At 51.9% G+C, this 26,860-nt stretch overlaps 9 protein-coding genes across 9 annotated transcripts; 5 read left to right on the forward strand and 4 right to left on the reverse strand.

The window, feature by feature from the left end:
- Positions 1-3,136: 3,136 nt before the first annotated feature.
- On the forward strand, positions 3,137-5,731 carry UCRPA7_2427 (hypothetical protein; the record flags this gene model as incomplete). The annotated part of the gene is made up of 1 exon (XM_007915023.1): positions 3,137-5,731. The coding sequence occupies one exon, from the start codon at positions 3,137-3,139 to the stop codon at positions 5,729-5,731; it is 2,595 nt and encodes an 864-aa protein (XP_007913214.1).
- Positions 5,732-6,291: 560 nt separating this feature from the next.
- UCRPA7_2428 (putative endosomal protein p24b protein) lies at positions 6,292-7,028 on the reverse strand (the record flags this gene model as incomplete). Its single annotated transcript, XM_007914967.1, has 3 exons — positions 6,292-6,497; positions 6,562-6,769; positions 6,831-7,028. 3 exons carry the CDS (start codon positions 7,026-7,028, stop codon positions 6,292-6,294), a joined length of 612 nt encoding a protein of 203 aa, XP_007913158.1.
- Positions 7,029-8,138: 1,110 nt separating this feature from the next.
- UCRPA7_2429 (putative adp-ribosylation factor protein) lies at positions 8,139-8,891 on the forward strand (the record flags this gene model as incomplete). Its single annotated transcript, XM_007914972.1, has 4 exons — positions 8,139-8,286; positions 8,359-8,603; positions 8,671-8,736; positions 8,799-8,891. 4 exons carry the CDS (start codon positions 8,139-8,141, stop codon positions 8,889-8,891), a joined length of 552 nt encoding a protein of 183 aa, XP_007913163.1.
- Positions 8,892-9,933: 1,042 nt separating this feature from the next.
- On the reverse strand, positions 9,934-12,102 carry UCRPA7_2430 (putative heat shock protein 78 protein; the record flags this gene model as incomplete). Its single annotated transcript, XM_007915022.1, has 1 exon — positions 9,934-12,102. The coding sequence occupies one exon, from the start codon at positions 12,100-12,102 to the stop codon at positions 9,934-9,936; it is 2,169 nt and encodes a 722-aa protein (XP_007913213.1).
- A 676-nt stretch (positions 12,103-12,778) lies between these two features.
- UCRPA7_2431 (putative 60s ribosomal protein l35 protein) lies at positions 12,779-13,506 on the forward strand (the record flags this gene model as incomplete). Its single annotated transcript, XM_007914952.1, has 4 exons — positions 12,779-12,781; positions 12,925-13,064; positions 13,165-13,390; positions 13,495-13,506. The coding sequence occupies 4 exons, from the start codon at positions 12,779-12,781 to the stop codon at positions 13,504-13,506; spliced, it is 381 nt and encodes a 126-aa protein (XP_007913143.1).
- Positions 13,507-15,900: 2,394 nt separating this feature from the next.
- UCRPA7_2432 (hypothetical protein) lies at positions 15,901-16,745 on the reverse strand (the record flags this gene model as incomplete). Its single annotated transcript, XM_007914949.1, has 2 exons — positions 15,901-15,966; positions 16,281-16,745. The coding sequence occupies 2 exons, from the start codon at positions 16,743-16,745 to the stop codon at positions 15,901-15,903; spliced, it is 531 nt and encodes a 176-aa protein (XP_007913140.1).
- A 1,810-nt stretch (positions 16,746-18,555) lies between these two features.
- UCRPA7_2433 (hypothetical protein) lies at positions 18,556-18,999 on the forward strand (the record flags this gene model as incomplete). The annotated part of the gene is made up of 2 exons (XM_007915010.1): positions 18,556-18,783; positions 18,838-18,999. 2 exons carry the CDS (start codon positions 18,556-18,558, stop codon positions 18,997-18,999), a joined length of 390 nt encoding a protein of 129 aa, XP_007913201.1.
- Positions 19,000-19,446: 447 nt separating this feature from the next.
- Positions 19,447-23,021, reverse strand: UCRPA7_2434 (putative pre-mrna-processing atp-dependent rna helicase prp5 protein; the record flags this gene model as incomplete). The annotated part of the gene is made up of 4 exons (XM_007914971.1): positions 19,447-22,121; positions 22,197-22,370; positions 22,428-22,590; positions 23,013-23,021. 4 exons carry the CDS (start codon positions 23,019-23,021, stop codon positions 19,447-19,449), a joined length of 3,021 nt encoding a protein of 1,006 aa, XP_007913162.1.
- An 881-nt stretch (positions 23,022-23,902) lies between these two features.
- Positions 23,903-24,896, forward strand: UCRPA7_2435 (putative hmg box protein; the record flags this gene model as incomplete). The annotated part of the gene is made up of 3 exons (XM_007914977.1): positions 23,903-24,388; positions 24,444-24,749; positions 24,804-24,896. The coding sequence occupies 3 exons, from the start codon at positions 23,903-23,905 to the stop codon at positions 24,894-24,896; spliced, it is 885 nt and encodes a 294-aa protein (XP_007913168.1).
- Between the last annotated feature and the right edge of the window lie 1,964 nt (positions 24,897-26,860).

Here is a 26,860-nt window from a genome sequence, read left to right on the forward strand (position 1 = left end):
CTTGCTGCTGCTGAGGGGCTTTTGCTCCTGGTTAGCGCCGCTTACTGTGTGATGCAAGGCGGTACGCTGTAAGTGCGGACACGCGCTCTTCGTATAGGGCAATTAATACGCCAGGATGATGTAACGCATCTGCAATCTACATTCCCAGGCTTCGATGCCTCGCGACAAGTACGTCCGTCCGTTCGGGAATAGAACATTGGATCACCGTCGCCTTCCTTGTACAGCCACGACGTTGCCTTAGCCTCGCTCGAAACAGGCTGGAGAGCATGCCGACAGCCCGCTGAGAGTCAGAGCATGCTCGAAGGATTGGCCGTGTCGTAAGAGCTGACCTCCAGGATTGTGTCCAAATTCCTAGATCGACAAAGAAAAGACGTTGAAATAGGAACCACGGGCGTGCTTGAGGCACAGCTGTAGCCCTCTCGCCTGCGATGTGATGGAACCGTGGGGCACTGCAAGGCGCTGTGAGGGCCGAATCTGGGCTCTCGCAAATGTCTCTGATTTGGCTGCTGTCAGATGGTTGAGGTGCGGCATGACGTCGCCTTCGAACTTTGTTGGATCGCAGCCCTTGTAGTAGCACACCACCACTTTCCCATTGAGTTATTACTGCATGGCGATGCAGCGCCTGATAAGGCGTACAAAGTACGGGTAAGCCCTCCAGGGCTGGGCGAACGTTACCATCTCTGGTGGCTGGGAAGTGTGTAAAGATAAGACGCCTATGAGTTAAACCTGGTTAAGGTGTGGGAAAGCGTGGCAGGGAGGAGGCCCAGGATATGGAGAATACGCTAAAGGAAAAGCAAAATCGATGCTGATTTCAGCAATTGCGTTTCTGGAAATCATTCTCGCGGCTCCTCAAATTTGGGATTGCTGGACTGTATGGGCATCCAGCAATGTTTAATCAAAACTTCCTTTATTCCTTTCAGTGGGGCAGTGATCTGGATGCAAGGACTCATCGGTAGAATGTAGCTTTAAGCTTCGTTACATGCTTCAGTTTATTATTGGTACTACAGCATCATATTAACCCCATGAGCCTTTTGAAAAAGTCGAATGTTGATGTAGGCTGCTATGTTATCTTTTGAAACGTTAAGCAAAGAATTCCTGGTCTCTTCAAGATCTAAGAATTGTGAATGTCAGTCATCCATGAACTGGGAGCTTGCTGAATCTCTCAATGGGGTCAAATGAAAGATTGTTAGCCAAAGAAGGCAAGTCCAAGTAGAAATTCAAAGAGGAGACAAGAGCCATAGAGACACACTGGGGTCTCACCAATGTAGCTATCTCCGAATACAGTCTTATATCACCCGCTCTTTCGTCGATGCTCCTTCCCTCCTAAGCAAATATTTGTTGAACTTGCCTACGATGACTTCATTCTCGATGTGGTTATTTGTCCTCTTTTCTCAACACATACTAAACACTCCAAGGGCTATCACTGCTTCGCTAATATGGACTCGAAGCATAGTCTTTGGACAGGATGGGAAAATGCTCAGCAGCAGGCTTGGCGGAGCAAACGTATCACCAATTTTGATATTCTACGCTCCGAAGTTTCATCCTTTCCCTACGTAGCGATAGACTGCGAGGGCAAAGAAGGACATGGTGATGGTGTTACCTCGATTGGACTGGCTCTCTTGCCATCTGCTATTCCTTCGCAAACATCAGTCTTCGGAACCTGGCCCTGGCACAACGTGACCCTCGATGATACTGTACTTCATTACAGTATGAGGTCAGTCAGTCTACGGGTTGAGGGCGTTATCGAGGAAGAGTCGCCGAGCCTTTTCGATATGGCAAGGTTGATATTGTCGCTCGTAATGAGCTGGAAGAGCACATTTGTCAATATCTTCAAGTGGAATCAACAGAAGCCGCTGGTCTTGGTAGCATGGTCTATCGGGAATGAAGTAAGAGCAATGGATAGCCTTTTCCCGGATTGCTGTCACTCTTCGATCGGTGGGTTGATCTTGCAGATATCACTTCATATATGAGTGGCATCCGGACGAAGCAGAAACGATCTCTGCGAGACACATCACTCACGTTTGGTTTTGCCAATGGCTATTCCGTTCAGGAATTCCGTCGGCCACACGACCCTGGGATGGATGCCACCCGTACTGCAGCCGCTTTGGCCGGTTTGATGGTCTGTCTTACTGAGCAGATTGATATTCCAGAATGGACTTCCAAAGAGAAATCACTTCGAAAGCAAATGCAGAAACGTCCACTACGCGACAAGCATCCTTTCGCAGTGCGGATAAGCACGGAAGACGGGTCACCCCTGCCGCCAACAATTAGCAAATTGGAGACGCTTGTCGGGATTCACTTCGCTACGCCAACAGCTGTCGCGGTCTGTCCTCCTAGCAAGCCAGGAAGAAGCAAAACACATGGATGGGTTTGCTTTGACACCGTTTCTGTCATGGAACGGTTCGTAAATCATTTGAACGGTCACAAAATAGATGGTATCGGTTTGCATCTTCAATTAGAAGGCTCGTCACAGTCATGATCAGAGTTGAATGAAATGCAGCTCGGTGGCTCAATTGTTCATTGCTTTAAAGTACGAAGTCTCGCCATCGCACGGTGACACAGTTAGTCAGTCATTGAAGGTGATCGATGATGGCCTTTTAACGATCTTGACAAAACAGGTTCTGTCTAAACCATTTGCCTTTTAGGGAATGGTTAACCAATAAGCGTGCGCATGGCTCCCACAAGCTCGTTAATTGACACCCCTGCAGACGCCGCCTCCCAGGGCCAGGATCCCCGTTGCTGGAGCAACACCGCCCAGTGTTTGCGGCTTGGGCAACGTGATTGATGGCCGGGAGACCAACCTGGCTGGCTGGCTGGGTTGGATGTTGTTCGGCAGCCTCCAGAACCGTTCCAGTAATTACTCACTTTGCATTTGCATATGTCAAGACGAATAATCTCAAAGCTCTACAATCTGCGAAGCAGTCCGGACACAATCACCACAGTTGATTTCTGAGAAAGGGTTTGATGAGAGGCTAGACTCAGTGCACAAGCTAGCATCCGGGCCGTTGTGCCACTACATACCAACGTACAGTCGGTTCCTGCCAACTTGTCTGGGTAAGCATTCCAATGAAAACCGTTGAGTTTGGTGATCTGGAACATGCATCACTAATAATTGTTTGCCGGCCAGTCTAAAACAATGGGGATCTTCTCCTTCAACATCCTTCGCTCGCGCAGCCAGCGACAGGCGAAACTGCCACTCTACGAGAAAATATCGAGGGACCAAGCTTCACATGACAGCGACTCGTCTGACGAGTCCGACAGCGACGATGAATCCGACTACTCAGATGCGTCCTCTCCCAGCGGGGACTCTAGGAGGACGTCCTCTTCGCTGTCTTCCAGCGCTGGAATGCTTCCCAAGCGGGCATATGCCGTACCACAAAGGCCACGCCGAACTTATCTCTACCGCCTTCCAAACCGGATCATTCGCTGTCTCTGCATTGCGTTGATCACAACCATCTTCGTCATCATAGTCTTCCTTGTCCGCGCCAGTATTGTCGAAAACAGGAAGATAAGGAACGGTGACGCCCCGAAAGCCAAAGATCCACCTGCTCCGTGGGAGTCATTTGATTTCCTGACGAGGTATTACGGTGGTGTTCGGACATTAGTGCCTTTCGAGGACAATGTGCCTCAGTATCCTCGACTGGAAGATGAACAACCATTCAATGCAACTGATGAGAATGAGTCAAGGACGGCATCTCCGCTTCCCACTGACCACAAATCTAACAATTCTACCCTTCCTCCTACTAAGGCATTTGCTACGGAGTATCCGGGATCGATCTTCGCTGATGCCCAGGGCAAAGCGCGGGAGTGCTTCCTAGACGAGAAAGAGACCGTCCGGGTCCCCCTGATTCGCTACTTTGACGGCCGCCCAGATGGTTTCCCTCAAAATGTTATGGGATCTTATGACCTGCTTTCTCTTCCGGAAGACATTTGTTTCGACAGATATGGTAGATACGGACCATATGGCTACGGATACTCCATCCACAACGGTGGACTTGGAGCTGGCGAGCATGGAGAAATGGAAGGCGTCGAAGTAGTCTGGAAGGAAGCTCACCGTGTGGACTATCGAAAGGTCGACTGGGCTCAAATCCAGCGTCGGTGTTATCAGGCTAACGAGGATCGTTTCAAGCCGTCAGCATCAAAGCCCAGCGCTCCGCGGGGCTTCTATATCCAGGAAAAGACTGAGAATGCTACTCTCGCCAAGAGACAAGATCCTCTACCAGAAGTGGCCGAGGCGGTAGAGGCTGAAACTGACGAGGATGTCCAACCCATGATGAAATCCACGCATGAACCTGTCAAGCAGCAGGGAGATCTGCCCCGGACGGCAATTGTGGTCCGCTGCTGGGACGAGTATTTCTTCCGGGAAGAAGATCTTATGAATCTCAGGGCCCTCATCACTGAGGCTGCTCTTGCCTCAGGTTCTCGCTATGATGTTCACCTCCTTGTTCAGGTCAAGAACGATGCAAAGCATCCAATCTGGGCAGACGAGGCGGAATACCGAAAGAGAATCGAGGAGGCCATCCCCCAAGAGTTCCGCGGCCTCGTGACCTTATGGACAGTCACCCAGATGCTTTCTCTCTACCAGGGTCTCCACGACTTGTACACCCGAGGCCCAGACCTGCCAGTGCACGGATCGTATCGAGGCCTGCAGATGGCCATGCAATATTTCGCATACAACCACCCCGAGTATGACTTCTTCTGGCAATGGGAGATGGACATCCGGTACACCGGCCACTACTATGACCTCTTTGAGAAGATGGAGAAGTGGGCACTAGAGCAGCCACGCAAGGGACTATGGGAGCGTAACGCGCGTTTCTATATGCCTTCGGAGCATGGCAGCTGGGAAGACTTCAAGCAAATGGCTCGAGTGCAGACCGAGATGGGCACGCCGGGCCCAGACACCATGTGGAGCGGTTTGAGAGGCACTAAGTCTCCTCAGGATATGACCAAGGGTGAGCAGGCCATTTGGGGACCAAAGCGGCCTGTTGATGAAGGTGACTGGTTTGAGACTGAGAACGACCCGGAGCCGCCTACGACTTACGAGCATGATAAATATACATGGGGCGTTGGCGAGGAGGCCGATCTCATCACGTTGAACCCCATGTTTGATCCCGAGGGTACCACGTGGCTACTCGCCGATGATATCACTGGATATAATGAGTCTGAGGGCATTGGCAAGCCTCCCCGCCGTGCACAGATTATCACCGCATCTCGTATGTCTCGAAAGCTGCTCATGACTATGCACCGCGAGACCGCCTTTAAGAAGCACCACGCCTTCCCGGAGATGTGGGCGGCCACCGCCGCCCTCCAGCACGGATACAAGGCAGTCTATGTGCCTCACCCGCTGTACGTGGACCGCGAGTGGCCCACGCAGTACATGGCCCGGGTCTTCAACGGCGGCAAGAACGGCGCCTCGGGCGGCTCGCGCACGTCCGTCTTTGGGCAGCGTGAGCACAACTTCCGCGGCCTCACCTGGTTCTACAACTCTGGTTTCGCGCCTAATCTGTATAAGCGCTGGCTGGGCCTCAAGGTGAACAACGACGGCGGAGAACAGTTCGAAGTCACTGCGGACGCGACCAAGAACGACACCTCGGTGCCCCAGATGCGCGGCGGCGAGGGTCGCATGTGCTTGCCCCCGATGCTGCTACACCCTGTCAAGGACGTCGTGCTGCCGGTGGAGCACGATCCTGCGGAGTCTGATGATATTCAGGAGTCGGACCCTTCGATGTAAATGGCCTCTGGAACGGACGTAAATTAATGTCGGATCTTGCTTGATGAGCTGCTACTACTTGGTATCAAGAAATTGTTTGGGGTTTAGGCGTTTGACGGACGAGTTGGATCTAGAATTGGATTGGATAGGCTTGGGACATATGAACAAGCGGCTTTGGACATATGTGGACGGGCATCCCTTACTGTATTTCAGCTACGTATATGAATACGAATGATTCGAATCCGTACAAACTGATTGGTCTTTTTGAAATTCTGGGACGTCTTCTTCTAAATCGGACCTTGTTCAAAAGGAGCTTCTTGAATCATTATATGCGAAGCTGGACAGATTGGCTCGAGTCACATGAATTTTGCAATAGACACAAGATTTCAAAATCAAGCTTTCATGAGCCGTCGTGTCTTATTTATATAATTACAAGTGCACCGTCTCTATCCCCATCCCAAGGGTAAGACTCTGCGCACATTTTTATCTGCCTACCGTCACATGCCATCATTATACGCCAAAACAGAGGTCCTCAAACAAGTGTGGGTATTAAAATCAGGATGAATTGATTGCTTGTTCTTTTACACCACCCTCTTCACCTCGAAGAACCGGCGCAGCCACCAGACCTGGAAGATGGACTCGCCGACGACGACGCCGAGGATGAACAGGTTCCACCACTTGACTCGGCTGTTGGTGCTCTCGGCGGTGTTTCGGTGGGTGCGCTCTCGGACGACAATGTAGGACTGCTCGTCCTTGACTTGCGCAAGGAGATCAGACAGTTTTCTCACTGGAGTAAAAAGTTAGCAGGCCTGGTCCAATGGCCGGATAGAGAGTAGAATTCAACGCTGTACCTTCTGCCTCTAGAGGATCCTGCGGCGCGTCGGATTCGGAAACGTAGACGATACCGTGGACATTGAACGAAACCTCCTTGCTGGACGCACCCCAATGCTCGTTGCCGAAGCAGTAGACGTACTTGCCGTCGTGTCTCGCGTCAAAGGAGTGGTCGCCGTTAGAAGTAGACTTTTCAAAGACCTCGTACTGGCCCTGGGGATTGGTGATCTATAGTTGGAGCAGTCAGCAATTGATCCTCGAAACCCATCAGATCCTTCAAGCTACATACCCAGAAGTCGATGTCCAAGTTTCCAGCACTACCGAATTCTCTGTCGCCGACTTGGAAGGTGACGGTCATCTTGTCGTCCTTGTGCAGCTGCTCGTGGAAGCATTCTCGGCCATGGGCAGGAAGCTGGATGTTGTGTGCTAGAGCGGCATTGAGGAGGCCAGCTGCTAGCAGCAGCTTTGATGGCGACAAGAACTGCATGGTGTCGGGTTGCAGTTGGGAGAGCGAGTGTTTCGTGGTGGATGAGGCTCGTTCCTTAAGATTTTAGGAGGGATGAGCTGCCAGGGGGCTGGAATGACAAGTTGGCCAACTCTAACGCCTAAAGCTTCTAGCACACGCGTGAGCCTACCTCTTGGGCTTCCTCCTATGGGAGGCTTGTTCAAAAAAGGGAGGAGCGGGCCGACAATTGTTCCTGTGAGATTAGCGGCAAGATAAGGCCCCCCCTCCCCTGGTAGCACGGTCCACTCAGTACCGTAGGTGGTAAATGTAACGGCCCCTTTGACGCGGTGTGTGCACTGCCCGCCCACCGAACCTCAGGTACCTATGGACCATAGTAAAGGCCACAGTGGGCGGGCTGGTTGGCTAGTTAGTGGTGGTGGTGCTGGTGGTGCTGGAGTACTGTGTGCGCAGCAGCAGGCATTACATGTTAGCAGCATTAGCAGGGAGGCGAACAGGACCCACTCTCAGCCAGCGAGAGACAGAGAGACTGGGTCACTGGGAGGCTCCTGAACACTTTTCCTTTTCTTAAGTTAATCACCTCAGCGGAACTGCACCCCAGCCCGATACCTCCCTTCACACCGACATCACATCCAACGATCACGAGAATCCATTTCTCCCATCCACCAGCGACCCCCCAAAAAGGTGAGAAATGCTTCCTCTCTTCCCCCTCCAGCGACAATTTCCAGATCTAGGGCCGCTGCTGCAGCTGCTGTCGATTACGAGCATTTCGGCGCGTGCCTTGGGGTCCGGCTGCTGGTCCCCATTCATTCATTCGCGAGCACCCTCTCTCCTGCCTGCTAGTGACTGGCTGGCTCGTTATTCCGGCAGCCTGGCGATGGCTGGGTCATCACCACTCAATCATCCCAGCGCGCCATCCATTCACTTATCTGTCCTCTCCACTGCCGTCGGCTATAAGTTGTCCTCGACTTGATCTTGGAGGCAATTACGCTGGCGCGAAACGTTGAGATTGATAGAAAAATCCCCAATAGTTTTTCGAGGCCATCTGCTTACGTCCTTTCGCGGCACAGATCCCGGGTCCTATCCATCAACCTCCCGCAATCCCCTCGCATCTCTCTGCTCAAAGTCGCCAAGATGGGTCTCGCATTCTCTAAGCTGTTCGACCGGCTCTGGGGCAAGAAGGAGATGAGAATTCTGATGGTTGGTCTCGATGCCGCCGGAAAGACCACTATCCTCTACAAGCTCAAGCTCGGTGAAATCGTCACGACCATCCCCACCATCGGTATAGATTCCCTGTCTCCGTCTCTGGCCAGGCGCCATTGTCGTTTCTGCCGTTCCACTAACCCATCTCAAGGATTCAACGTCGAGACTGTCGAGTACAAGAACATCCAGTTCACCGTGTGGGATGTCGGTGGCCAGGACAAGATCCGCCCCCTGTGGAGACATTACTTCCAGAACACCCAGGGTATCATCTTCGTCGTCGACTCCAACGATCGCGACCGTATTGTCGAGGCTCGGGAAGAGCTTCAGCGCATGCTGAACGAGGATGAGCTGCGGGATGCTATCCTCCTGGTCTTCGCCAACAAGCAGGATCTGCCCGTCAGTAACCCCCTTACATATCCACACATATCAACATGCCACGACACGAAACTGACTCGTATTCTAGAATGCCATGAACGCTGCTGAGATCACAGACAAGCTTGGCCTCCACAGCCTGCGCCAGCGTGCCTGGGTATGTTTAACCCCACGATCGATATTCTTCCCTGGGACACCTTTGAACTAACCTTCTCCCAGTACATTCAATCTACTTGCGCTACCTCCGGTGATGGTCTGTATGAGGGTCTCGAGTGGCTTGCCACCACCCTCCGAAAGGCGGGTCATCAGTAAACAGCTCAATCCTCACGGTCTTCCCTCGGTCGTCTCATGGCTCGATTGTAAATCGCAAAGTTATCCCTCAGACAATCGAATCAGTCCATTCATACATAAACTGCATCTCATTGGTGGTGGTCCCTGCTCAGTAGTAAGCCGCTAATAAGGGGCAAATATTTCCATTTGCACTCGTTGGTCAAAGAAAGTTGTCGTGTTGTTTTGCGGAAAGAACGGGGCGCAACTGGTCGGAAATCTTGTTGTACAATTTGTCACAAGGGGGGATTGATGATTGTGTTTCCCCCGACGTCACGTCTCTCGCGGGGTTCAAGGAAAGATGGGAAGGAAAGCCCCCTTGTTTTCTCTTGTCCGTTTTTCCTCCTGGGCCTTAGATATGCACGCGGGGGGACGAAATCTGGTCTACCGAAAAATTGCTGCCAACCTCTTATTATCTCGATAACATCTGCAACTCCAGCCCTTGTCCTTTGCCCTGATCTTGCTCCCTGTAATTACGTCTGCTCGTCATCCCATGTTTGACTTGCTCCAAACTTTCTATCCCTCGCCGTTACTGTTCCGGGAGAAACAGTTTGGCTCCCTTCCGATGCCTCGTAGTGTCCACATGCCCATGAAGAAATGGATATCTAAGACTTGTATTCAGGGTATCCTCTATCCTCATGAGTTCTTCAGTCTAGTGATTGAGGTTGTCTTTGTCTCGTTTGGCCCATATTTGCTTAGCCGAGACGTCGGTGAGTCTGACATGTGAAATCGTGGACCCAACTCTCATATTTCACGAAGCCGACCCTGAGCATCTACAAGGTTCAGCATGACTTCGCATTCTCTAATTGCTCCGTTTAAAAAAAAAAATCAGATCTTATCATACACACATTTAGAAGACAGGCGAATCGAGACTCTTTTTTTTCCCTCTAAACTATATAAATTGCAAGATGGGTTTCCGAGATTTTTGAACCACCTTTACTCCTGGTATCATGAGGTGAGATCTACACATTTACATCCAATGTCAATCTAGATAGTACATTAGTATACATAACCATTAAGCATTAATTCATGAGCTGCCCTTCGTCACCACATCGAGGCCAGAGCCGTCCTCCTTGATGGACACGACAGCCGTCTCGCCCATCTTGATCTCTCCCCGGATGATCTTGTCAGCCAGCCCGTTGCCAATCTCGTTTGTGATGAGGCGATTCAGAGGCCGAGCACCGTATTTGGGATCGTAGCCGCGCTCGGCGAGCCACTCCCGCACCTTATCCGGCACGTCCAGTGTTATGCGGCGGTCAGTCAATCTTTCCTGCAATTCCTTCAAGCGAATGTCAACGATGTCTCGCAGCGCCTCGAGGGAAAGTCTCTTGAAGATGATGAAAGAGTCGATGCGGTTGAGGAACTCAGGTGGGTAGTTTGAGCCGACGACATCCATGACAGCTTTCTTAACGTCGGGACCAATATCGCCCTCCGGGGTCTCATTATAGGGATGAATCGGGTCCGCACCGACGAGAATATCGGCTCCAAGGTTAGATGTCAGAACAATAATGGTGTTCTTGAAATCAACCTTGTGACCTTGAGCGTCTGTCAAGTACCCCTCATCAAGCACTTGCAGTAGTAAGGCGGAAATATCTCGGTGAGCTTTTTCAAACTCATCAAAGAGGAGAACAGCGTACGGCTTCCGTCGAACGGCTTCGGTAAGCTGGCCAGCATCCTCGTAACCGACATAGCCTGACGGAGCTCCGATGAGACGGGAAATCGTGTGTTTCTCTTGAAACTCGCTCATATCAAAACGAACGACTGCACTCTCCGTGGAGAAGAGGAAGCCGGCTAGTTTCTTGCAAAGTTCAGTCTTACCAACACCAGTTGGTCCGAGGAAGAAAAATGAAGCCAACGGGCGGTTTTCACCGCTCAGACCAGCTCGTTGCATACGAACAGCATTAGCAACGGCCTTCAGAGCTTCATCTTGACCCCTGACTGCCTGCCGCAGTGTGTCCTCCATATGCACGAGTTTCTCAATATGCCCAGACGTTAACTTCGAGACCGGGATACCAGTAATCCTGGACACAACCGTAGCAATGTCATCGGCGGTGACGGAGTCATGAATAAGTGAACCATCCGCCTTGGCCTTGTCCTCCTCCTTCGGGAGCTTCTGTTCCAGCGTCGGAATTACACCGAATCTTAACTCAGATGCTCGACCGAAGTTGCCCTCTCTCTGAGCTTGGTCTAATTCAATCCGTGCCTTATCAAGTTCTGCCTGTGTGTTCTTGATGGCATCGATCTCGGCACGTTCCTTCTCCCAGCGCTCAGAAAGGACTTTGACTTCGTCCTGGTACTTTTTGAGATCGGCTTCGAGTTTCTCGCGCCGCTCCTTGCTGGCAACGTCGGTTTCCTTCCTTAAACTCTCCAGCTCTATCTGAATAGTCATAATCTTCTGGTCGAGTCGCATTATGTCTTCTGGTTTGCTTTCTTGCTGCAATCTTAAGGAACTGGCCGCTTCATCCATTAGATCAATGGCTTTGTCAGGTAGAAACCTGTCGGTGATGTATCGATTTGAGTATGTTGCAGCCGCCACCAAGGCGCCGTCGGTGATCCGGACACCGTGATGGACTTCGTATTTGTCTTTGATACCACGGAGAATCGAAATCGTATCCTCAACTGTAGGCTCGTTGACCAAGATTGGTTGGAAACGTCGCGCTAGGGCGACATCCTTCTCAATGAGACGATATTCGTTTAATGTTGTAGCTCCGCAGCACTGCAATTCTCCTCTGGACAAGGCCGGCTTCAAAAGATTGGAGGCATCTATCGAGCCTTCTGCTTTCCCGAGCCCGAGCAAAGTGTGTAGTTCGTCGATAAAAAGGATTACTTGTCCTTCGGCTTGTTCCACCTCAGTCAATACCTTCTTTAAGCGTTCTTCGAAGTCGCCTCGGAACTTGGCGCCGGCAATGAGCGATCCCAAGTCCAAGGATATTACTCTCTTGTTTTTGATACTCTCCGGCACGTCACCCCGGACGATTCTTAGAGCCAAACCCTCGAGGATGGCCGTCTTGCCCGTTCCCGCGTGTCCGATCAACACCGGGTTGTTCTTGGTGCGCCGGGAGAGAACTTGTATAGTCCGCTGAATCTCTGCGTCTCTGCCGATAACCGGATCAAGCTTGCCCTCCTTTGCCCTTGCCGTTAGGTCGATGCCGAACTGTTCGAGAGCAGGCTTCTCCTCCTCGCCCCCCATGTTCATTCGGTGCGTTCCTCCTGGTGGATGCGGTCTGCCATTGGCATAGCTTCGGACTGCGATTATGGGTAGAATACGGGCGGATTGTGTGGCAGCTGTCGCTATGGTCGGTATCCTGGACAGTGGTCTCAGGGTTGTTATTGAGCGAAGGGCAGCATTCGTCGTCGGAGCGGCGATGCGCCGAGTGGACGAAAGAAGCTGTTTTCTTGCCAACATCATAACCAAGTTGTCAGATAATTAAGCCCATAAAGCCATCAAACAGTAATCAGAAACGGAGGCAGAGGGCATCTCAATCCCAAGCCGCAACTATATGGTCGAGAGTGAGCTCGTGAGCCGGGACAGTGCGTAGCGTGACTCGATATTGCTAGAGCTTTCGAGAAGCTATCCTAACGTTGTCTCGTCCACCTTTTTGCCGCCTCTTTCCGTTATCAGCTTATCGTCGAGGGGACCGTGAGGAGAGGTACGTATCTATGTGCACTAACCAAATCCAGACTAAAGCTTTCTATGTCCTCGAAAACTTTAGAGAGTCGTCCTTTCTTGCTAGCACGTGAGCAAATTAGGGCAAGCAAGCCTATTCCAAACTTTTCTGGTGGCTCCTTCCCTCACTTTTCCCTGCCAGCCTACCATCGCCGCCGTCAACGAAGGACCTCATCAGCCGTCCGACTCGACACAATCAGCAATCATGGTGCGTACCATCTCAATCCCACGAGGCATTTGAACGTCATATCTAAGTGCTGTCGATTTTCCCCCATCGACACCGTCCTCGAGCCTCTTCGCCGCCCCGCGCAACACGCTTTCGTGGTTGCATATCCGCTGACAATGTCACAGTCTACCACAAAGGTCAAGGCTGGCGCCCTATGGAACAAGAACAAGGAGGATCTGCTGAAGCAGCTTGGTGAGCTGAAGACCGAGCTCGGCCAGCTGCGGATCCAGAAGATTGCCTCGTCGGGCACGAAGCTGAACAAGATGTGAGCAATTTGGTCCACCACCGAGACGAGGGAAGGGGAGAAGGGAGACTATACGAAAGGAAGAATGAACATTGGGCTAATGGGGAATCTCTTTTTGCAGCCATGATCTCCGAAAGTCGATCGCTCGCGTCCTGACCATCATCAACGCGAAGCAACGCCACCAGCTCCGCCTCTTCTACAAGAACAAGAAGTACCTCCCGCTCGACCTCAGATCTAAGCAGACCCGTGCCATCCGTCGCCGCCTGTCACCGGAGGATGCCTCGAGAGTACTGGAGAAGACGAAGAAGCGCCAGACGCACTTCCCTCAACGAAAATTCGCCGTCAAGGTACGCTGATTCTGGGGGTGTATGGGCTGGTGCTACCAGTTGAAACCCGTCACCCGAGGGGAACTCTGCATCGCTGAGCATCGTGCTGACATGTCTCCTAACAGGCCTCCGCTTAGAGTGGGTGATTTCGTTGTTTGGGGGATCTGTTAATTTACGGCTACGGCGGCGTGGTTTCTCAAAAAGATTTCTATCTTTGCATGGCATCAGGAATCTGTTTTGCAAGGGTTTAGGGTGTTCTCTCAAGGGCAATTCATGATCCTCAATGCAGTCAGCTAAATAGCTACCAAAGAAAGCTTGCGTTGACAAACGACAACTACACGTTTCGTTCCGTTATTCTTGTGACCCAGCGTATTGCACCCCTCCAGTGTCCTTCTCCTAGTTCCACACTTGCAACTGCTATATTTTACACAATGTCGAAAAGGCGGATTGTGAAGGGACAGGTATCCCTCAAGTCTGTGTGTCGTATCTGCGGCATCAACAATCGAGGGCCCGCTGCATACGGTGTTCATCCTTTCTTGCCTCCGTATTGAAGCCCTTGATGACGCTAAAATTGCAGTGAACCATAAGGCAGACATTCGGTTGGAGTGAACCGTAAAACAGAGACTGGCTACTTTGCCATATTACGCAAACATCAGTAAGTTTGTGGTTACGTTGACTTGACCTCAAAATAGAGATCAATTTATTTGTTGTAGTGTAGTCGTTTGCAAGGTCACTTACACGAACCAAACGAAATGAAATGTAACCCTTTATCATCAAGAAGAAGCAGGCTTAGAGAACATTTTCTCTTCTTTCAAAAGTCTTCACAGTTTATGATCTTTTGTCGATAGCATCGTTTGATAGCCGTACGGGCGGACTACAAAGAGGGCGCTTTCTATAACCCTGAACCCATTCCCAATTGTTTTGGCCCATTCCCTTACATTGAAGCCTCAAACCCCAAATGGTATCAGCCATTAGCCAGAACGCCGGTATAAGAGACACCGTCCTTCACCATATAGATCGTGATCAACTTTCAAGTCGTCACAGTGATCTTAAAAATCCATCCTGCACCTGTGAAATTCAAGTACACACATGTAGACAACTGCAAGTCTACCGAGAGCGCTTCTTCACTCCAGTGATCATCTTTCTAATTGGCTGCATGTCGTCTTTCGCAGGAACGATAGAGTCGAGCCTTGCTTTTACTTTTGCCGAGATATCTGCCTCCGAGACGAGCACTTGATCCTTGGTGTCGACATCCTCCTCAAGCTTCCACTCGGTCGCCAGAGGATGCACTTTCATGTGACGCCGTAGCTGGTCCTGGCGGTGGAAGTCTTTATTGCAGCCGGGATACGCACAGGCAAATCGTCCTTTGACCTCGTGGATTCTGCGGTGCTTGGAGAGGTTGGACGACTCGCTGAAAGCACGACCACAGTGTTCGCATTTCAGTGGCTTCTCGCCTGTGTGTGTACGCTTGTGCATTGCTGCAAGCCGGTTTGTTAGGGAGGTGAAAGCTGGTATCAGACAGGAGAAAGGACTTACTCAAAGCACTTTGCTGTCTAAACGTTTTGCCACAGCCAGGATAGTCACAGTTCAGCGGACGCTCATTACCATGTATAAGTTTGTGCTGTTCCAAGGCCTGTTTCGCAGAGAAGACCTGGTTGCAGACTGAGCAGACATGCGGCTTGCCTATAGGACCGTGTTAGTAACTCTTCAATATGATGATAAGGCGACTTAAAGCTTACAGCCGGTATGTGTCTGCATATGACGCTCGATTTTGCTTCGTTGAGGGAAGCCTTGTTTCCCCTGCTCTTCGCGACGGCATTGTTGCCAGCCGCATATAAACCCAGCTGGGCCTTTACTTAAGTTCTTTACATGGCACTTTATTACGTGCTCATGCAGCTCATTTGAAGTGCGGAACGTCACGCCACAAATCTCATCTGAGTCTGTATCATCACACCAGAAGCACTTGTTCTCATCCCCTTGAGTCATTGTGACCTGGCTATGCAGACTTGCGGAGGATTGTGGCCTGGAGAAAGCAGTATCCGGTAGATCTGAAAACGTTCCACGTGCAGCTGCGGAATCTTTGCTTGAAAACGGGGTGGGTGGTGTCGACATGGCGTGTGGTGTTACGGGTGTAGACAGGAGAGAAGCGTCAAATGTATTGACGGATTCACTCGATGAATGCAGTGCTGGCGAGAGCATCTGGGAGCTGTGTTCCCCTGAGCAGATGTGCAAGGGGTGGCCCACCATGAATGGTAGATGCTCTTGGGTGATGTGTTTGATGAACGCTTGAGGGTTTGCATTCTTGACACCGCACTCATGAGGCTCATAATGATGACCGTCGTGTATGAAATGATTTGTTGACCCTTCGTGTGGTATCTCCTCGTGAGACAGACATTCTGGTGTAAGTTGGCGGAAGTGGCATTGTTGAAACCAGATGGGATTGTCCACGACCGGACACGGTCTCATGCAAGCGGAGAGGTTCGGGTCGCTGTGGGCTTCTCTTATATGCTCTTCTGCCAGTCCCAGGGAGTTTAGCCACGCATCATCGTCGGTGAAAAAATCTTGGCCCGCGCCATGTAGTGAGAAATCCAGGGCATCTAAGCCTAGAATTACCAAGTCAGTGCCGAATATATGATGGACTGGAGAAATTCCACTCACCTGTTGACTGGGCAGGAAATTCAGATTGGGGTTGATCATGTCCGTCGCCGAACATGGTATGCAGAGCGAGGGCGGCTGTAGCGACTTCAGGAGTTACAGCAGTGCGGACACAATGTTGGTCGGTGCATGCATCTGGCTCGTCGGCACATGCATCATTTGCACATGAGGTGCCAGTACAGGGTTCCGCAAGGCTGCACTGGCTGCAGCGCGAGCTTGCCGCTATGGAGAGGCAATCATCGTCGACTCGACTCACGCCATGGGATTCAACTTGAGAGAACGTTTCGAAGGGATTGGCGAACGCTCCAGCAGCATTCTGGAGTGAGTTCGGGGTCTGCATCTGCTGGATGTCGGCGTATGAGACGTTGCCGAACATGTCGGGTTGGTACATGGTCTGAGGAATGTTGTGGCCAGCAGGTGCAATGGGCAGGCTGTGTCGAGCACGGAATGCCATGTGAGATGGGGGGTTTCTGTGGAAGACATCTGGAGTGTTGTAGACCCCAAGTGTCAGACAGTCGGGCCTATCGAGACAGAGGTCATCGTGGGCCGTCCGGAAGCCGTCCATTGCAGCTGGATCTTCGGAAACCATCTGAGGATCCATGAAAGAGAAGGATGTGTCCAAGCCCTGGCTCCCGGCATCAGAGTACCGGGGCCCGGTCGATGAGGCGGGATGGCCCAAAGGCAAATATAGATCGTCCATCTCGCCAAATCGACTGAACATTGTGGGAAGAGCGTGAGAGCAAGGCAAAATTGGATAGCATGTCCCCAGGACTGGACGACTCTGGAGTCAATGGAGGAGAAGAGGTCCGTGTTTCGGGGAGGGGCAGGGCAAGCATTAAGGAGAATTCCGTGATGGATGGAAGAGGGGTTCCAGAAACAATGTGAGAGCCTCTGCCGGTCGGTCGATCGAGGAAGGATGAGAGGCTGGAGTGGGTAGGTAGGTAGGTAGTCCTCGTTTGTGCGTGCGTGCGTGTATGCCCAGTCCCTTTCTCTCAGGTGTGCAGCAGTATCGGGGACTTTTTGAGAACCTTGATGGCTGTGAGAACGAGCATGCACGCAACGGTCATCAGCCAGGCCAGGGATTGCTGACCAATGACAAGACTCGTAAAAGCACTTGTCAATTCCCACCGAAGCGTCTCTGCTGCCTTTTTCCCTCCGTTGATACTGCGCTGAGGCCTGTCGGATGTTAATGCTCTGCTGCTGGTGCGGAAAGGACGGAGAGAGTTTGCGCTCTCATGAAGCTTACTGCGGTACGGCTGTGCTTTGCCCTGCAACGCTGAACAAATGTCCCCGGCCAGGGCTCCCTCCAACCTCCAACCTCGTTCCCCAGGATCGGCGAAGCTTGTGCCTGCGCGCCAATTCAACACGACAAGACTCTGAAGCACAAGACGGTGCGCTGCCCATCAGCCGGCTCTCTCCATCATGCAGCATGCAGAGAGTCGAGGGCTTCCAATTGCCTGTGGCTCAGGCTCAGGCTCAGGATTTGAAAGCCGCACGCCTTTATGCATGACTCGAATGGCGCTAATGGGTGATCGAGGGTCATGGCGGGACAAAAAAGGCAGCCGTTTTTCTTGCAGGGTCCCCGCCTCCCTACCGGTACCTATCTACGAACCCGCCCACCTTTTGCGTAGTGCAGCCAGCCTGTCTACCTACCTACTGCGTAGGTACTTCACGCATCACACATTCATCCACCCTTAGCATTCTTGATATGATCACACAGTATTGGCGACGAGGTAAAGTATCTAGTCGCTCTAACATGACGAGTTGCAGAATCCATGGCTAGAATGGTGCTCAATACCACTACGTAGAGCTTTCAAATTTATATTTGGCTCTGTCCGTGGGTCAGCGACACCTTACCTAAGCAGTATCCAACTCTGATCACAATTGGGAGTGAACTGAACTTTCTTAACATAAAATCTGAAGTGTCTATCCGTCATGCTCCGCAACACTACAGCACAATTGATCCCCGGCTTTATCGAGCCTGCCTGACAGGGTGAGCATACCTAGATGCCTGTCATTGATGCTCCATCCCGATACCCCGATCCCAGAGGACCCCTCACAGCCACTGCAATTGTCAGCTTCCTAAGCGCGCCACACCTACCTGGGCTGGGAAGTCAGGTAGCCTAAGTTACCGTACCTGCCCCGCCTGCCTTAGCCTCCAACAGTTCTAGAGGGGTCCAAGGTGAAGGCCAAGAGCCTCAATCATGCTTAGCCGCAAGACCTACGTACGCAATTAATTCGACGACATCTACTAACAGTTCTCAAACCAGAGACTCGGCCGGTCTATCATGAGACTTACTCTCAAACTGCATCACTCGACAGCACACAAAGCATACGCACCCTGACTCACCGCGCCGTCTGGGATGTCACCACCTCTCCACGCATCTTAGATAGTCCCCCCCGCGCTGCGTGCCCCTCACCTCCACCTGAGTCCAGCTTGAGAGATTATTCTTATCCTTATCTATCTGTCTACCCCAATCCATACCTCACCTTACCTCCCTCCCTACGCACAGCCGCCACCGCCCTCTGCCATGGGTAACATCTGCGGCAAGCAAGAGGCCGATCCCTTCGCCCAGCCCGGACGACCGCTCGGCGCAGCCCCGACGCCAGCAAAGTCCGCGCCCGTGCCCAGCACCGCCGGCAAGAGGACAGTCGGCGGGCCCCCGCGCACGCTCGGCGGCGGCGGAGGAGGCAGCAGCAGCGGTGAGGGCAACGCGAACCCGAGCGATGCGCGGAGGAAAGCCGCCGAGGCGGCCGAGGTAAGTTCGTGCTCTTCCCGTTCGCAAGCCTAGGTTTCTTACAATGGCCAACAGGCAAGGGCAAAGGCCGCCGAGGGCAGGCCGGTAGGGAAGCTGGGCAACCAGCTGCAGTCACAGAAGAAGCAGTCCAGAGCAGACACGCTGAAGCAGGCCAGCGAGGCTGAGGTCAGGCGGCGTGAGATCGAAGCGGCGGAGGGCTCGCTCAGTCACAATTAGTGTGACAATCTTAGATTTAATGATGAATGAGACGACGCATGTTTGTTATATCGCCCTAGAGAAAGGGGTTTCTGCTCGTGAAGCAGCACTTGTTTTGGCTTGGCGGAGGCAGGTTGCGACTCGGCGCACGACATCGAGTGCTCTTCACAATTCTGCATTATCTCGATTTCAAGGAGGCACTATTTTTATTATTATGGTGACGCATATGTGCTACCAATTCCAATGCCCTCCACCTTGCTCAGGGGTATTTGCTTTTGTGACGAGCAGTATTGAATAATTACCTAGAACGCAGCCAAACCGATATGAATATTACAACTCCAAAGTGATGGTGCTTATCCCGCCTTCTATCCCTCATGCGCCTTGGTTTGGAGGAGACAAAAAAGGACATGTGATCTTTTGGTAGGTCTCGGCATGAACGAGATAACGAGCCTCCAATTAAACGAGAGATCAAGTAATTGTGTAGCGACCGCTTGCAGGAGCACGACTCTCGGCTTCTGCGGCGGCAACCGTGCCGTCTTTGAGTAGCCTGGTTAGTTCTGTGAGCGCGTTACTGACAACCACCTCAGTATCACCCTCAATAAGAATGTATAGCTTGGGTTCGGCGCCGGCTGGGGGTTCTTTGCCCGCGGCGTAGAATGTACCCTTGGTTGTGATGGATGTACCAGTGGCCTCGAGGATCTTAGCAACATTCGTGCGGTTGGTAACAGCCCATCTGGCTTTCTGAGGGAAGTCGTTGATTTCCAGTGTTGCGTGGAAGGCACCGGCGTCTGGCCCCTTGTTGTCAATTGGCTGACCTGGGCGAAGCTGGCCAGCACGTGCGAGACGTGCGTTAATATCGTTGACAGCTTGGGCGGCCTTGTCAAGCGCCCCCTTAACTCCACTAGCTGCTGGGGCAGCAGCAGCTGTGGTAGGTGTGCTCTTTGCAGGTGCCTTAGAGTCATCTTCGGCCTTTGGTGCGCTGTCTCTTGAGACGATGGCAGAGGCAGCGGATTGGATAGCGGTGGCTGCCTTGGTTGTCTTCTCATCGTCGGCTGGTGCCTCCTCTTTAACCTCTTCCTCCTCACCCTCAGCTTTATGTGTCTTACGTTCTCGAAGACGGGCGGCTTCCCGTTCTTTGTCGAGTCGTTCAAGGCCTTTTCCGCCGAAGCCAGACTGATCTTTGGCTTTACCTGACTTCACCTTCTCTCTGAATGACTTACGCATTTGATCTAACCATTCAGGAACTGGCTGACCACTTTGCTCCAGAGCCTTGGCAATACCCGGAGCACAGTTGTCCTGCTCTTCTGTGACAAACGTAACAGCAGTACCTGTGTTACCAGCACGACCAGTACGACCAGCGCGGTGGACGTAGTCTTCAAGATGGTTTGGCGCATCGTAGTTGACAACGAGCTTCAGCTGCTTAACATCAAGACCACGCGCCGCCACAGATGTCGCGATCAAAACTGGGCAAACACCACTCTTGAAATCTGCGATGGTAGAGTCACGATCAACCTGATCCTTGCCTCCGTGAATGGACATACATCCATAACCTTTTCGAAGGAGTTCTCTGAGTAGGTCGTCTGCTTTCTCCTGTCGTTCAACGAATATCAATGCACGAACATCATCATCGTGAACATAAAGCTCGCCGAGGAGTTCCAGGAGTCGAAGAAACTTGTCCTTCTCCTCTCGATGTTCCACAACTTGAGTAATCTCTTGGGCCACGACACTTCTTCCACCAACAGTAATCTCAACTGGATTTTTCAAGACTTTCTTGACGAGAGCATCGATGATTCTGGGCATGGTAGCTGAGAACAGAACCGTCTGCCGATCAGGTCTGATATTGGCGAAAATCTTCATGACTTGCGGCTCAAACCCCATATCAAACATGCGGTCCGCCTCGTCAAGCACAATGTAAGTCGTTCTTCTGAGATTGACCACACGGCCCTGATTCGCAGCGAGCAGATCGATGAAACGGCCAGTTGTTGCCACAACCACCTCAGCGCCGCGCTTGAGCTCAGCGATCTGGTCCTTTATGGGAGGCCCACCATAAGCACATACCGCGCGTAGGCCAAGCGCATTGCAGAAAGGCTTGCAATCTCTAAATATCTGTGTTGCGAGTTCTCGGGTCGGCGTGAGAACCAGGCCAATTGGACCGTCGTCCTTGACAGGATCCTGGTCCTTGATATGTCGAAACATAGGAAGAAGAAAAGCCATTGTCTTACCAGATCCGGTCTTGGCTACGCCGATGACATCGCGACCAGACATGATTACGGGCAAGGCTTGCATTTGAATGGGAGTTGGCTTGTCATAACCCAAATTCTCAATTGCATTGAGCATGGGTTGAGTCAGTCCGCATTGTGACCATTTCTGCACGGGTTTAGGAATATCCTTGCCAGTGACTTTGATGCCGTCTAATTCCACTCGAAGCTCAGTGACCTCCTCCTCCGTCAGCTGGCCAAGTTCATACGGTTCGACCCAGAAATTCTTCCGAATGGGATTCAAATCGATCTTGCTGTAATCAATGGTTGGGATATCCTTCTTCTTACGCTTGGCCGCCATAGCGAGAATCGAGTCGGGGTTTGCGTCGTCCTTGGCCATGTAATCATACTCATCGTCTGAGAAGTAGGCTTCCGGTTCGACAGACTTCTTACCATTTGTCGCCTTCCGGAACGAGCCATTTGTAGCCTTAGGACCGGCTTCTTCAAGCCCTGCCATAAATGCATCGAGGGGATCGACATCATCATCAACTTCCATAGCTTCCTCAACTAGAGGCGCGGATTCTTCCGCGGGCGCTTCGCCGTTGACTGGAGCAGAGCTATCATTTTCCTTCTCACTCTCATCGACTTGCATGGTCATGCTTTGCTGTAATATGCGCTCTTCTCGGCGGTCGTGTGCAGCTCGAGCTGCCGCCGCGGCTTCCTCTTCTGTTCCAGCGAAGTTATCGCCGTCAAAATCGTCATCATCATCATCATCATCTTGATTAGCAAAAGGGGTGGCATCTGCATCTTCAAGTGACATATCAGGAAGCTTAGCTAGCTTGCGCTTGGAGGTTTCCTCATCATCCAGTATCAGTTGGCGTTTAGCAGGCAATTTTTCTGTAGTAACATTGGCCTTATGGAAACCAAAACCACTAATGGGCTTGCCTGTGGGTAACGCAGAAGCTGAACACGGTTCATCAGCCTCGAGGTTGACTTCAAAGTGCTCAGAAGATAACGTACCTTTCGCAGTGCTGCTAGGGGCCACAGTGCCCACTTCGGCCGGTTGGCCTTTGATAAATCCTAGTGCTGCAGGAGAAGCGTGACGAGGGGCAGCCTTCTTAGCGATTGCCTTAGGGTCAAACTTGCCAGTGTAAGCAACGGCAGGAGACGCATCCGGTACGGACTGTGGAGTGCCTGGTGATGCGACAGTAGGAGTGCCAGTTGCAGGTGATGCGACTCCTGTCGACACACCATTGGCCTTGTCATCCATCTCTGCTAGGAGCTTTCTGGTGCTTCCAGGCGTAGCGTCAGCCTCCTTGGCCTTGTTCGCCATCTTCTTCTTCCAAGCTTCTAATTTGGCAAGTCGTTCAGCTTGTTTATCGGTCGGCAACTGGGTCTGTGGGGTCTTAGCCGCCTGTATAATAGCTTTAGCATGATTCTCTGTGCAAATTTGGCTGCATGGGGGAATAGGGCGTACTTCTGCTTCTTTGGTAGCTGGCGGTGGTGCAGGTGCAGGGGCGCGCTGCCGGGCTTCATCACCTCTGCTTCGGGTAGAAGAGTCAGCAGTACCTTCGCGTCGACTACGAGTCCTGTCTACGGAGTCGTCTCGCCTTGCTCGGTGATCTCTGTCTCTTTCACCATCTCTGCTTCTTGGGCGCCGCCGGCCTGGAGAGCGGTCTCTGTCTGCCACCCTATCCCGGGAGCGACGCCTGTCCCTATGCGCGCCGCCATCCCGCCTTCCACCACGATAAAAGTCGTCATCCCTGCGTTCTAGGGATCGATCTCGGCGGCGATAAGAGTCGCGCTCTCGATCGTAGTCTCTGTCTCGATATCGACGCTGTGCATCATGGCGGTTAGAAGGGTTATCGGGGTGGTCATATCCACGGTGTCTCCTCACATCTGCGGGGCTGCGAGATCGACTTCGACGCCTGTAGTCGCGGGTGTCATCCCGGCGGCCACGGTCGCGCCTATCATCATCTTTGCGACTCTTTCTTGCCGAATACTGGCTTCCTGCAGGAGATGGTGAGCGAGATGTCCTGTGGCGAGCCATCGCGGCTGGTAAATTAAGGCTCAGCAAGTCACTTCGGTGAGTACTACTTTTTGACGAAACCAAAAGGCTTCAAAAGTGCTGTGGCGACTAGGGTTCGATGTCCCTGCCGACTGTCGTTGCAAATGACCAACTCAGAATGTGACAATCCGGAATCAGCCACGGCATATACTGTAGTGAAGCCCGTCTCCCAACGTCCGATATCTGTGTTTCTTGACGGCGATGAAATCGATGCGTTTGAAGGTGGACTTGGATGGCGAAGAGAATCTAGACTAGGTTGATCGCGAGTCACAAGCTTGGGTGGGCGGGGCTGAAGGTGTCGGAAACGGATATACAATTGCGCTAGTCCGGATGAGCTCTATTGTGGCCTAGCCAGCTACAGCTCTTTTTCCACAGTAAGCTAAGACAGAGGTCGCCGCAACCTGAGTTTAGTGATGTAAGGGAGGCTAGCGTTGGTAGCTACTACCTACCGTGCCTACCCCAACGCGCCATCCCCGACCCATATCACTACGATCCCCCAGCCCCCTGTTTCATTTGGCAAAGCACATCCATCATCATCTCAGGTCTTCCTGATCAGGTACCAGGAAGAGTTCGGAGATTTTGGTGGCTCTCGGAGGCGGTCTTGACATTTCCAGATCACAAGCAATCGCTTCGCCGTTGCACAACAGCTTTCGACACAATGTTTACTTCAGTCCGGCCGGTCGCGGCCAAGGCCTGGCGCGCCGCAAGCTCCTTGCCGGCCACCTCCCTCGGCCACCTCAGCTCACGTGTCACTCTCGCTCGTCGCCAATTCATCGTCGTCTCTGGACGCAGCTCAGTCCTATCTTCTCGAGGCTTCGCCACCAAGGGTCGTCCCACTAAGAAGGCTGGTGCGAAGAAGACCACAGCCAAGAAGGCGGCGCCAAAGAAGAAGAAGAAGGCAGTAGCCAAGCCGAAGCCCAAGAAGGTCAGGAAGGTTGTAACTCCAGAGGAGAAGAAGAGACTAGAGGCGCGCGAGCTGAAGAAGATTGCTCTCTTCACCGAACCGACTCGTCTCCCCGAGAATGCTTGGATGGTTCATACAGTCCAAGGACTCAAGGGCCAGAAGGTTGGCACAGAGGGGCTGGGCAACACCATGAGGGGCCTTTCCGAAACCTTCAAGGCACTGTCAGCAAGTCAGCTTGAGGTGGGTATAGTGGACGATGTTGACCTCAGACTGATGGCAAGCTAATGAGTCACAGAACTACAAGGAGATTGCCGAGAAGAACAAGCTCACCAACAATGCTGAATACAAGGCGTGGGTGGAGAGTCATACCCCAGAAGCGATCCACGACGCAAACAAGGCACGACAAAGACTTAAGAGAGTGTTCAAGCAACCCATCAAAGGGTTCATTCAAGATGATCGTCAGCCCAAGAGAGCTGTTTCGGCATACTCCCTTTTCACCAAGTCGAGATGGGCGTCGGGGAGCTGGCCCGGCCAAAAGGCCCCTGAAGTTGCCGTGATACTCGCCAGAGAGTGGAAGAGCCTTGGAGATGCTGAACGCCAAGTAAGTTCTATTCATATTTGGCAGCCCAGTCCTTTCACTTACACAAGTATGCAGACATACGTGGACCTCGCAAAGGCAGACGCGGAACGATATGAGAAGGACTACAAGAATATTCTTGGCCGTGACAAATCGACTAAGTCCTCCTAGGCGAAGATATCTATCAGTAATATGCGGAATAACATCTGCTCTATTGTATAATACCGCACAAAATTGGTTGGCCAGGGCGAGAAACGGCGTCGGAAAACAGGAAATCCATAGATGGCCACTGGCAGCAATCGGGACGGACTTCATGGTACTATGTATCCGAGAGACTTACGGGCCTCGCCGCTCCATTCTCATCTGTCGTCAGGCTTTGTTTTGGAGGGTGTGCTGTTTCATCCGTCAGTTGTACTGTCGGGTTCGTGTTAGCTTTGTACGGTATTGTCAATTTATACCCTATGAGTGTCAAGTCATGTTTTGTGAAAATGATCGTGAGATATCCTAGAACCTAAAACAGTCCAGAGAGTTCCCTTTTCTCCTTGTATCCCTGATCGTGATTATGAGAGTTTGACAGCCTGTCCAATAACGCAATTTACGCCAATTGATCTGAACCCAGGGTATCATCGCAATGCTCCTCTCAGAAATGCACATCAACGCCTTTGTTCCTGAAGCCAAAAAAGTGATGGACTATTACTTCGCTTTAAGACCAGCAGTGATCTGGGGCTTGCCGCTGGCATCATACCAATGCGTCCATTGGTGTGGTAGCTTCCGTTCGCTTGCCAAATAAAGCACCAGATAGATGTGGCCTACAGTATACCCCCAACAGTACAATCGGATCCAGGTATAGGATGAGTCGCGTATGCAGGAGATCCCCCACGCCGCATCTCCCATTTTGATATAGTTGCCGAGGAAAACCCATGCCCTATCTTTCAGATCCAGATCCCACTCTGAACAATCCACAAGCCAGTATCCGCGCTCGAATGGGCGTAGTTCTCGAAGTTGCTTGTCTGGGCGGAAGCGTTTGTGAAGCTCAAGGTCCTTTGCCAACTTGGCCAGTTTTGCGGTTATCAAGGTCTCCGGATTGACTTGATCGCAGCTAACTGTCGGGCCAGGCGCATGTATCTCAAGTTTGTTCAAGTGGAGGGACTTCCGGATCTCTCGCATGGTCTCACCGTAAGCAGGCCGACATCCTCGAGGTAACACATCGCTAATGCTCCTCTCAAGAGGTTGAACTCTGTCCTTTGCCGGACTTCGCTTCAGACGCTTGGAAAATGGCGGCTCAGAGCCTGCTCTTGGTGTGGCGGGAATGACAACGACCTCCAAAGCATCGCGTGTTTGAGACTCCTGGCTGCATGGGATTCTCTCGCCATGAAAGCTATCCTCAATCTCCACGTCAGAAGAATTATTCAGCGATGGGTCTGCATTATCTTGAGGCTGGCGAGTTGCCGGACACGGTGTATTAAGTACTCCTTCAAATGACGATGAGACCTCCTCCGGAGCAATTCCCTTCGCGCGGATTGAGTGTGATGTATGGTCATGATCGCTACTGGGAATATGGAGGCTGGCATCGGCTCCAGAGCGAGGCTCCTGAGATGATAGAGACGAGCTCTCAATAGTCTGCAGATAATGTTCCAGAATCCTGGTTGGAGAGCATAAAGCCGCAATGCTGATGTCGTTATCCGGATTCGAGTCCGCGATGACGCTAGGAGGCGCGCACCAAGATGACTGAGACAGATCTTGGTATTGTGAGGCTTGCGATTCATCTAAGGTTCTCTTTCTCCCTGAAGCAAGTCTCGGTGACGCGTTGTTGTCCAAGACGCTCCGAAAGGACGCCTCGGGCGACTCCAGGAGCCGTCCCGAGGCTGAAATCAGAGGGTTGGTTGATTGGCTGTCTTCATGTAATAGAAAATTGATTCTTTGTGATGGTTGAAAATCCAAGTAAGCCGTGGCTAGCCCTCGATAGCACTCGTCATCTGAAGCCCGGCTGGCAGCTGTGATGTGCACAAGGATCTCTGTTTCAGCTTCACGACTGCTCATGTCTGCGACGATCACCAGAAGTGTTGTGATCTAATCCAAGAAAATAAAACATGCTGCAGTGTGTGAAAATAACAGACAAGAGTCTACGGTAAATC

The sequence above is a fragment of the Phaeoacremonium minimum genome (genome assembly GCF_000392275.1).
Source record: "Phaeoacremonium minimum UCRPA7 unplaced genomic scaffold PA7_03_scaffold_160, whole genome shotgun sequence".
NCBI lineage: Eukaryota > Fungi > Ascomycota > Sordariomycetes > Togniniales > Togniniaceae > Phaeoacremonium > Phaeoacremonium minimum.